The sequence below is a fragment of the Phycodurus eques genome, chromosome 11, assembly GCF_024500275.1.
Source record: "Phycodurus eques isolate BA_2022a chromosome 11, UOR_Pequ_1.1, whole genome shotgun sequence".
Classification (NCBI taxonomy): Eukaryota; Metazoa; Chordata; class Actinopteri; order Syngnathiformes; family Syngnathidae; genus Phycodurus; species Phycodurus eques.
The window spans coordinates 15,491,235-15,503,520 of NC_084535.1; the positions used below are offsets into that span (position 1 = coordinate 15,491,235).

Genomic DNA, 12,286 nt, shown 5'->3' on the forward strand with positions numbered 1-12,286 from the left:
CATAATTACATGAGAAATTCAAACATTGACCAATTCTAGCAGAACAGAGCTCACTAAAACAAGACAGAATTACATGTTTATGAGCGGAGAGACCTGATTATCACAGGGAATCTCATGCAACAAATGGGCCTGCAATATAATTCATACAAGTCAGTGAATTCAATTCCCAGAGTAAAACATATCCATCGATGTGATTTTTATTTAATTTTTTCTGTTTTCAAACATTCAAAGCAGACTTTGAAAATCTATTGAAATTTAATATGTTCCTTTTGAAGTAGGTACAGTATATTAAAGAGACCCAATAATATTCTCAGTGTGATCTCAGACAACTAGTTTCACTCTATCCCTATATTTTTTTCAGTTTGATCTTACTATGGTAGATAGGGGTGTAAACTGTAATATACAAATAGGTGCACTTGAGTCTTGGCAGACTCCGGGGAAGGAAGTCCTGGTGGAGAGGACAGAGCTGAAGGTCGACTCAGCCTGACTGCACGCCAGCTGTCAGAAGTGGACAGACAGCAGAATCACCTTAAACCTGAATTGATTTCTTTGAGTGAGACAGAATGAAATTTCAGATATATGTTGACCTCTCTTGATGGAAAGTGTCACCGCAGACCTGAAGATGGAGCAAAAGAAAAGGCTTATAGATAGCAAATGTCATTTTAGGAAGAGATGAGCAGTTCCTGGCTTCTCTCTTTTCCTAACTTCTGTTATATACTCCATCCATCCATCCATTTTTTTTTTACTGCTTCTCCTCACAAGGGTCGCGCTGATATAGACTCTCTACTCGGAATTCCGTCTTTTTTTTGTTTTGTTTTGAAAGCTACATATTTTGTATGTTCTTGCTATATCTCATAAGCGATGCTGCATTATATACTGTATACATTTTAAGCATAGACTATAGGTAATAATAAGCAGCTTGTCTTCTGTTATTCCCTTTAAGTCCTCATTTAACAAACTGCTGGAGCTGGAGAAATGATTTATTAACAGAAAAGGCGTTTCATAAAGTCGGCTAGCAGTAGAAACAATTTCAAGCCAACTTCACAGATAATTAGGCACTTTAGCCAGTGGGTTTGATTTTGAAAGTAGCTGAGCTCACAGCAAATGCACCCTTACCTCAGTAAGTTGGAGATACTATCGCAATGGTTTGGTTTTCAGAACCTAAACTTCACACCATGAGGACCCCTTTTTTGTTATTTAGTGTATATAAGTAAATATACTTAAAGTACAAAATAAAATGGCACCAAGTTAACAGCTACAGTACTGAAAACCAAATAAAACACAAAATAAAAATACTCACCCTGACAGAACGCATGACATGTAATAGAGATTGAACAGGAATGTGTATATCGTTTAGTTGGTACTGTTTGAATTACTAAATTTGGGCAGGCAACATTAGAACACATCTTTCTGTTTCTGTTAAACTATATCCCATTTACATTAGCATCTGCTTTGCAAAATGCGTGTATTTATGTTTGGGGAATTTGTGTATGTTATTGATATTTAATTAGACTGTTTGTTACTGGGGTGGCACGTTGGTTGGCTGGTTAGCACATCTGCTTCACTGTTCTGAGGACCCGGGGTCAAATCCGGCCTCACCTGTATAGAGTTTGCATGTTCTCTCTGTGGGTTTTCTCCGGGCACTCCGGTTTCCTTCCACATCCCAAAAACATGCGTGGTAAGTTAATTGACGTCTCTAAATTGCCCTTAGGTGTGAATATGAGTGTGAATGGTTGTTTGTTTATATGTGCCCTGCGATTGGCTGGCGACCATTTCATGGTGTACCCCGCCTCTCGCCCAAAGATAGCTGGGATAGGCACCAGCACGCCCGTGACCCTTGTGAGGATAAGCGGTACGGAAAATGAATGAATGAATGTGTGTTACTAAGTAGCCAATCACACTGTCCCTCTGTGCTATCACTGGTACCTTTGTCATGGCATCACAGAAAACACAAAACAGACAAACATTGGTAGATTATAATATTATTCACACGTTCTATTTGCATGTTCTGTATTATCAAAAAGGATGACTTAACTTAATATGACTTAACAGAGATACAGTAATGTGCCAAAATCTAAGGCCACCACTAGCTTTGTTTTTATCGTGTACCTTTGTCATCGCATTCATGTTGAATATTAACCAGTAAAGGAGTAGAGATACATTTAGCATGATTATGTAAAACAAAACAAAAAACTTCCTCAAAACTTGTGCATGACACAAGAAAGAAATTTTTGATGGATGTAGGTATGGGTACATGAAGATATAATTGATTTGGTTTTGCTTTTTAACAGTTTAACCCTGGCAAATACTGTATATGTGCTCTACTGAGAAGTTATATAAAGTAATTATGGCATTTCTAAACCAACAAATTCAATGGTCGACTAAGATTTGCCCGCAGTACTGGACATTAATAATCATGGACTCCACTCATCTCTCATATTGTCAGTGCTCTTTGCTCACCTAAATGTACGAGGAGAGCTAGTATGTTGATGCAGTTCCATGTGATGACGCCTTATTGAGACTTGATCCTGTGTGCCAACGTGATGTCTTAATCATATGCTCAACAGAATTTTGCAAAGGGATAAGAGACCACATGTCCAAACATATATAGTGATGCTTAAGTGATTAGAAAAGTGGAAAATGGCCATTTGTTTAAAAACAACAACAATAATAATAATAGTAATTATTATTATTATTATTATTATTATTCAGTCACTGATGGTGTAGTGGTACACTCGCCTGACTTTGGTGCAGGCAGCGTGGGTTCAGTTCTCACTCAGTGACGGTGTGAATGTGAGTGCGAATGGTTGTCCGTGTCTATATGTGCCCTGCGACTGACTGGCGACCAGTTCAGGGTGTAGTCCGCCTTTCGCCCGAAGTCAGCTGGGATAGGCTCCAGCGACCCTAACCAGGATAAGCGGTGTTGAAAATGGATGGATGGATTATTATTTATTCTGCATTTAAGTGGTGTGGCTTGTAGGTGAAACAATATAACAATATGCGTACATTTTCCCATGGGAGTCAGTATGTGACAATGTCAAAACTTCTTAATTCTAAACCATTGTTCATCAGTAATGTCCTGCGTTGAAATGTATTTTGTGCAGCTAATCCCATTATCTAAACAAATAAACCAAAACATTGAATATGTAGGTTTCGGTAGCCTTAAACACAGTAGTATATTTTATACTGTATCTTTGTCTCAGTTTTCGACCCAGTATGGGGTAATGAATCATATGGGTCGTTTGCTTCATTTATAAGGCCGAAATGTCTGTTTTCCGGAATGCCACTGTGTTGTAATACTGAGATATCTCAATGATTGCATGGATATGTTTACATTGTCATATACAAGATGTTGCTGTAGCCATAATTGCTAAGGTATGGATGAATAACTGCATAATGTACAGTTCATGAAGTAGAAATACATGCCGCAAAAAAGGGGGGTTCATTTTCTTTGTGCCTAATTCTTCCGTTAGCTCTGTAATTTCATTAACAAAGCTTAAAAGGGAGAAGCAGAAGACTGTCAGGAGTAATTAAAAGATAAGGTGGAGAGAATGGCCTGCATGTCCTTGCTACACGAAGACATTTAGCCTCTGTGGTGAGATCACACTGTAATATTCCCTCAAGTCAGCATGCTCATCTGCACATACATTAGATGCGCACAAAGACGTACTTAAGGGATGGCAGAGGTGCTCCTCCACCTGCCAAAAGAGCCTCAGAGGCTTTTGCAGTGTAGAACGATGGGTTGCAGCCCTGTGGCATTGGGCTATAAAATATGGCTGAAGCACAGTCATGGTCCTCATAAACAACTTATAAATGAGTACTGAAGTATTCATATTTTGCATCAATCGGGGAGAAGGACTTACACCATGGCAGAATGCATTTCTGTCTGTTTTGCAGAATGGGTAATAAAATGGGTCCAGTAAACAGTTCATGGTTTAAATCTTGCTTCGTTTGACCTTTTACAACTATAACCTGTATGTGCATTACCTTGAATAAATGAGTAGGATGCATTATTTCTGTTATGATTTTTTGGTCATGAGAGTAAGAAAGAAATGCTGATACACAAGCGTTTGGGCTCTGTTTTGCAGCTTTATTGCTACTAAAACAACTATGCCTATGGTTGTATAATGACTGCAGATGGGAACATTTAACGAGCGACTGACACCCCTGATATTATGCCAGCCACTCCGCCCTCCAGCTGTGAGGATAAGAAGCATTAAAAAAAACTGTGAAAAGATTAGAGGAGAATGGTGGATCAACTTCATCAGTTAATTAAACTCTATTGCAGCTTGATGAGCAATTAATCAAGACGCCATGCAGAATGTCAGGCAAGGCTGAATTGTCTGGGTGTGGTAGCTGTGTGTACACCATAGAGTATGCTCCCATGAGGCAGCACAAGTGAGCAACCCTAAAATTGCAGCAATGGCCACGGTTTATACAGTATAAGCAGCTATCACTCACTCTGACATTAGCCTATGAGATATTAAAACTCCAGTATTGGATCCTCTCGGCACATGACAGAACTGCATGCTTAAGTCTTACCAATTTTAAGAAATGCTGTAATATTTTACATTCGTAGAACATGTTCCTTACATACAGTTCATGTCATGTACAGTATAGGTCTTTCTGCAAGGATAGGCAGCAGCAGCAGTTATTCCTAATTTCGAATGAACATGGAATCTAAATACACTATGTGTCAGGACACTTGCATTGTGAAAATAGAAATAAATATGGAGTCGGTCGCCCTTATGCAGATAGAACAGCTGCAACTCTTCCCGGAAGACTTTCAACAAGATGTTGAAATCTGTCTGTGGGAAATTTTGTGAGGTCAGAGGTCACCGAGTGGGTGCGACCTACTTAGTTTCTCACCCTGAAGCATCTTAAAATCTGTCTTGCTATGGACATTTAGGTTGCAAACCTTAACAAGACCATGGGAAGCATTAAAAGTAAATTGGAGGAAGCTATTTAAAGCAGGATTTTAATTGAGCTGGTCCCTGAAGACTACTGGTTACGAAGAAGTTCAGTATTAATCTGTCCAGATTTTGAAGGTCAAAAATGCTCTCTTATCTCTTGCAGATACTTGCCTTAGACTAAATTATATAAATAAGAAAATGATGTAGTGTGCAGCTCACTGCACAGCTGCTGTCTCAGGGACAGGGACTCTTCCGAAAGGATTTTAAGGAGAGCAAATCACTCAACCCGATGTAAATTAACTCATAGGGAAGGTTTTACTGCCACGTCAATGTCTGAAAATCATCCTCTCACACTTTTCACACACCCCGCAAGCATGCCAAGAGACGAGCCTACTCCAGTAGCGTTTGTGGATTAGTTTTCCTCCAATGAGAAAGTATTGCATCAGGTTATGCAACTTGGACATTACAGTATGTACATAAAAAGGAATTACCGGTAATAATTTGGATTGTACCGCCAAACTTGGCTTTTTAGAGATGTTCTGAATGATCCGAATTTAAACAGAACCAGGACCAAGGGTTGTTGGAAAGCAGTTGATTTGTTCATTTGAGAGAGTTATTGCGAGAGACTGAGATGCACAGCAGTGTTAGCTGTGCTGACTGGATAATGACATGCAGAGTGCTGCGGCTCTACCATTGGTTTAGCTTCCAACCAGATGCTCATTTCATGCAATCTCCAAAGAGAAGAGAGATGCTTGCAGTAGCATGCACACTCATTGAAAATTTATTAAGCAGTAGAGATTAACAACTTGGACGATAAATTGTTAAAGGAACTTGCCTCATGTAGAGATCTGCAAGCTGAAGTCAAACATGATTACTGTTGCTCTTAAATGTTAGCAGTTACTTAAAGTATGATATATTTTCAGCCAAAATAGGACAAGAAGCCATATTAGATTTAAAAAAACAAACAAAACAAAAAAAAAACATTTCCATTTACATTACACAAATTAAGAAGCAATATTGCCATGTTGTTGTTGTTGTTTCTCCCAGCAGGGATGTCAATCTATCTATCTATCTATTTATCTATCTATCTATCTATCTATCTATCTATCTATCTATCTATCTATCTATCTATCTATCTATAATTGAAGTTTTAAAAAAGTGCTTTATCTATAAAATGACAATGTGAGTATGAGATGAGGTGCACACTAGGGTAATTCATCCATCCATTTCCTGTACTGCTTATCCTCACTAGGGTCGCGGGCGGGCTGGAGCCTATCCTTGTTATCTTCGGGCGAGAGGCGAGGTACACCCTGAACTGCACGCCAGCCAATTGCAGGGCACACATATACAAACAACCATTCACACTCACATTCACACCTACGGAGAATTTAGAGTATTAAATCAACCTACCGCGCATGTTTTTGGTATGTGGGAGGAAACTGGCGACCAGTTCAGGGTGTACATCGGCTCTCGCCCGAAGATAGCTGGGATAGGCGCCAGTACACGCGTGACCCTTGTGAGGATAAGTGGTACAGAAAATGGATGGATGGATGATAACTTTCCCCATAGTTGATCAACGAAATGTCATCAAATGCCTTAGTGGACACTGTAAATCTTAATTTTCATGGTTAGCGAGGACATAACTAAGACATTCCATATTTTTGTGATGTTACATACTAATGAAATTAAATCTCATTAATTTACAGCATATACTGTATAAATTATGTCACATCAACCATTTTGCAGAAGAAAAAAAACTTTCAAACCTGTTGTATTTTGTGTTCTTCTTGTTTCAGGAAAGAGGAAACATTGCTGTTGTGTTTAATGTCGGAACAGACGACATTAACATAGAGGAGACGTCCAAGTTTGTAAACGATGGAAAGTACCATATAGTGAAGTTTACAAGGAGTGGGGGAAATGCCACTCTCCAGTTGGACGATCTACCTGTCATTGAGCGCTACCCCCAAGGTGAGTGACCCACTCTCCCTTGAGAAGCATGCATTTGCGAATTAAAGTTGATTTCAAAAAATAAGATCAAGCAAATAATTCAAACTGCACTTGTTATGATTATGTAATGTTGTTGGTTATTCTCTTTCCAGCAGCTGTGTAGAATAATACCAGTGTTTTCATTATGCTGTACATATGAATGTTTTTGAGCATTTTATTTTTTTTTAATCAGATGCAACTTTTACCAACCGGGAAGCCACTCACACTGTTGGCAGTGTAACTAATGGTTTATGTACAGTAGATTAAAATCTGCCTACATGCTTCATTTAGTGTTACCAAGTTTATAGTACAACACTAAAATTAAATGAAATTGAATTACATGTATATAATTTAGTTGCTGAACCTGTTGTGTGTTATTGCATGAAGTTGACATATTATGAATAAATACCTTGGCTAAAGAAGGACCTAGCAACATTGGTATTTTTCTGTGCAGTCTCTACATGTCAGTAACATGACTGTATTTACTGAAAAAGTGTTTAAACATCACAGTTGATATTACAGTATTATCTGAACTGCATAAGGCTTTGACAAAAGCTACTGTGGATAAATATGTAGTGAAAAGCTACACACATCCTAATGATGAATTTCAAACTATTAATCGGAACATTTACACCCAAACAGGACTCTATCCAGCTGTAAATCAACATCATATGTTTGAATCTGAGAGTGAATTAAATGGCTTGGCAGTAGGACAAATGGTTTTTTTTTTTGTATTCAGAATGTTTATTGACTTTTTTATCAATTATTGAGGCATCCATCCAAAAGCAAGATGGTCAACTGAGCTCAAGTCTTCCTGCTCGCCTTGGGTAAAACATGGACAGTAACACTTTTGACATGTTGCAGACTGGCAGGGTTAATAGTCATTCCTCGAAAAGCTCTTGAAGCTGCAGAAAGCAACTTTGTTCGCCTGTTTTGTTACTCAAGAGAGAGCTATTTGTCAAGCTTAGCTCCTTATAGCGTTAGCTCAGTGTGTAAGGACATGAAGGATATTGTTGTTTTCTATAATACTGTTATTTTCCATGACTTTGATTTTTTTTTTTTAAAGGACTTTTTTTAAGGTTGAACACAATCCATTCTGCGATGCTGGTCAACCTCAGAGTGATTTGGAATGAATAATTAATTCATGTTATTGTTTCATTATTTCAACTTCTGGTGTACATCCTTTTTATCTTAACACTACAGGATGAGGCTGCTCCTTCTTTTGGAATAAGTGTAGCACAAATGCCAAAAAAAAGAACAAACATTCCGAATTTTTAATTACACAACCTTTGGGGTAATTAACTTTAGAGGTTGCAGTGTTGATCCAATTTCTTGTTATTTAAATAAAAATGCATTCCTTATAATGTAAATGCTTAGCCATGTGTGTTGAAACGTGTGTCACCCATAATTCATTTGTAGCAGTTCCGAGGTTAGCTCTTTCATTAGCTTCATTCCAGACTAATTACATCCACTCACAATTGCTGTACAATTCCCCCCTTCACCTCCAGCACACAAAGTAATTATTAACTCAGCTCGCCTTTAGTTTGACAAGTACCCATGTATGCCTCTAATGCACTCATAAAAGTTGCCCTTAGCCTCGGAGCCGCTAACAGAATAACAGTGACTATAACAGAGCAAAGCAGACAGCAAAAATGATGGTTGAAAGGTCCAACAGACAGAAAGGTGCAGATTGCATCGCAGGGAGTAATCATTCTGAAAGCAAGGCAATAATTGTTCCACCAAGACTTATATTGCTGTCATCGTATAATCTCATTAAAAAGCCTCGTCCTTCATACTTAAGAGGGCCCATTAAAAATCTTTAGCACAATTATTCTAATCTAAAATTCAAAGCTCACGCGCAGACATATAACTCCCCTTCTGTTGGCTGTACTTCTTGCTTTTATTCTTGCTCTGCTTCACGCCACACACAAAAGGCTGGGTTGCAACAAAAACAAGAGAGGGGAAAAAGGGGCTTCTTCTCCAGAGTATTGGCCATGAAAGTAATACCAACACAATGGTGTTGCCAGGCCCGCAGGGCACCATGCAGGATCCTATTACGGTACCCAATGAGCATGCATTGCACACAAAGATAGTACAGAAGTCCCTGCCCGGCCTTTTTCTTTTTACTGTTATCAGTACACAGTGCACTTACATGACTTCCCCTGCATTATCTTGCCACTCTCTCTGTAGCTTTTACCTCAAACTGACCACCCCTGCCCCCTCTGTCCATCTCACCCTCGCTCTGATTTTTTTCCCCCACACTTTGCAGTGTGGAGTCTGACTTGCAAAATGCAGAGTGGGTTTGAGGTGGGGGTTGTCTTTTTTTCCTCAAAGGGTCATAGCTGTACTCTTTTTTTTTTTTTTTTTTTTTTTTTTTAGCCTCTCTTCTGTTCATGAAGCTGCTCAGGCTGCATGCAGCAAGTTTAAAATATAGTACAATAGACACCACTGGCAAAAAATGGGAATTCATTTATCAAAATAATAGTGAGATTTGTCTGGCTTTGCCTTTTTTAAGTGTTTTTATTTAATTAATAGAGGAAATGTTGCAGTATTAGTACAGTACTGACTACTTTGTCACAAAAAACAAACAGAAACAAATCAGACCAAATCAGATCATTTGGGCCAGCTCAGCTGAATCTGCTGTCTGGAAAAGTAGATAAGCTTGGCCATCCCATACTAAACCACATCACCACTAGGCAATAGTCACAGGCTCCTCTTGGTGGCCCGATGAATGTACTCTCCTGCAGCCCAGCGGATGGCATTGTTCAAGTGCCACAGTGGGGATCAATACATAATCATAACGCGATTATGTTCTCTTTTAATTGACCCCAGTATGAGGATGACCACATTTGACACCCAACCAAATTGTGAAAGTGCAGAAAAGAGGACATGTTTTTGCGCAGTGGAGACATTTTGGTAGAGTGACTTTCTGTGTGCATGTTTGAAAACAGCACCGTTTTGAATATAAGCTCTTAGCTTTTCATACAATTTCATACATTTTTGTGACAAACATGTTATTGTAATTCTAGTCCCTTCTCACCATTGTCCATATTGTTTTTTTGTTTGTTTGTTTGTTTGTTTTGCGTGTGTGTGTTTGGTTTGGGGGGGATTTTGACCATCCATCCATCCATCCATCCATCCATTTTCTGAGCCGCTTATCCTCACTAGGGTCGCGGGCGTGCTGGAGCCTATCCCAGCTGTCATCGGGCAGGAGGCGGGGTACACCCTGAACTGGTTGCCAGCCAATCGCAGGGCACATACAAACAGACAACCATTCGCACTCACAGTCACACCTACGGGCAATTTAGAGTCTCCAATGTATGCATGTTTTTTGGGATGTGGGAGGAAACCGGAGTGCCCGGAGAAAACCCACGCAGGCACGGGGAGAACATGCAAACTCCACACAGTCGGGGCCGGGGATTGAACCCGGGTCCTCAGAACTGTGAGGCTGACGCTCTAACCAGTCGGCTTTGACCAAGCATTAAATTATTTGGTCCCACAGCCAAATTCTTCCTGACTACTACCCTTGACATCATATTACATTTTCCTTAAAAAAAATTACCACGTTAGTATTTAAGGGGACATGATAGACATTTTTTCTGAAATGGTGTATAAGCTATAATGAGGTGTACCAATAATAAAAAAAAAAAAATTACTACAAACAACCTGTGTCAACACAATCACAATCTGCAGCCATATTTAATGAATTCAAGAGACAAGTTTTAAAGTTGCTGATCTTTTGTAGTCATTCAAGCCGATGTGATGAAAAATGTCTCGCTATGTCGTTTTTTTTTTTTTTTTTTTTACCACCAAGACCTCCTTTCCCTCAGGTCTCTGTGTTGCTGTCTGCTCAGAGGCCATTCTCCTCCAAAGCATTGTTAGCTAGCTGATCTTTAATCTGCACAGAGTGAATTAATATAGTTGATGGAACAAACATTGTCAATCTGCAAGAAGAATGAAGCGGACTGAATTCAATCTCTGCAGACAATAGCAGAGGGGAAAGCATTCACTCTTTAGATCTGGAGAGGTTATTGGCCGTGACAAAAGGTTGATGCAGAGTTTGTCCTCATTTATGCCGGTGGTCCTCCAAAGTAAAAGCTGAGGTTGCTTTAGGATATTGCTTTACCATCCATGGCGCTTCTTTGACTTATTTACTGAATGAAACTGTTACACATCTGCGATATCAGTCCCCACGCAAACTTGTGACAGTCAATTTTCATTGTAGCTTTTGTCAAATCCTTTTTCTTTTTTTTTTTTTTTAAGAACGTAACTATGTGATATATATCAACATTGTTTTCTCTGACTGTATAGTTTTATTGTTCAATGTATGTTGTAAATAGAATTACATTTCTTGTTAACCAGGCTATTTATTGCAGGATTGGTATTTACAATGTGTTAAATTTATCTTTCTTTTCAAACCAACAACTAAGGATGACATAACATAAATTTAAGTGATAAGAGATAAGACTTGACAATGAAACTTGTAATGTGGTTTGTTTTATAACATAGCTTTATTAATCTAAAGGATGAACTCATTTAATTTCAATTAATGTAGGCCTAATTTGTGGGATAAAATAAATTAAAATGCTTGTTTAAATAATGGTTTATTAAATATTTGTTTTAAATACACAAAACATTTTCAATATAAAACATGTAAATGTGCAGTTGTTTAGCTATACCAGTCTGAACCTTTAACCTTTGACCTTACAGATTGTAACCACTGAAATGTCTCTTTAAACTTTAAAGGCAACAATGATAACGAACGCCTGGCGATTGCTAGACAGCGAATCCCATTCCGACTTGGTCGAGTAGTTGACGAATGGCTACTCGACAAAGGTAAAATCACTGATTAAAATTTCAAATAGAATAATTTGATCATAACTAAGTTGTTGCAATATTTTGTAAACACTAAACATAAAATAAAACATGAATAAAATAAATGATTTGAATAGTTAATATAATGTTACTGTTCAATAATGTATTTATGTTTTAGTCAGCTGTTTTAATACGTGTGTGAAATTATGGTTAAAGGGACTATAAATATGAATTTAAATCTCAACATTGATAAAATTTCTATAAATTATGTTCATATTTTGCTTTAAACTTCTAAACAATAGATATAAATGTAGTATTCATAATTGTCTTGGTTATTTTTTTGTTTTATGTGAAACTTTTTTTTAAATATTTTTTGACAGATTAGTGCTTTTAATTTTTTTGTGATTAAACTGCTAGAAATTATAAATAGAGAACAATGTGAATTGGCGCCAGAATTTTGGAGTCCCTTTAACATATTGTGTTAAGATGTATAGGGCATTATATCAATGAACTGTAACATTAAAACAAACTGAGTGCATGCTTTGATTTTACAATGTAATAACAAATTCATA

General features: G+C 38.0%; 1 protein-coding gene across 27 annotated transcripts in view; it reads left to right on the top strand.

Moving 5' to 3' along the window:
* LOC133409403 (neurexin-1a-like) overlaps positions 1-12,286 on the top strand; it is a 247,800-nt gene that overhangs the window by 200,668 nt on the left and 34,846 nt on the right. For 17 of the 27 annotated variants that reach the window (XM_061689309.1, XM_061689310.1, XM_061689322.1 and 14 more), the window contains 2 exons: positions 6,710-6,881; positions 11,646-11,735. In XM_061689309.1, coding sequence (XP_061545293.1) covers positions 6,710-6,881; positions 11,646-11,735 — 262 coding nt within the window. The remainder of the gene's footprint in view (positions 1-6,709; positions 6,882-11,645; positions 11,736-12,286) is intronic. The other 10 variants (XM_061689319.1, XM_061689321.1, XM_061689323.1 and 7 more) reach the window with 1 other exon arrangement.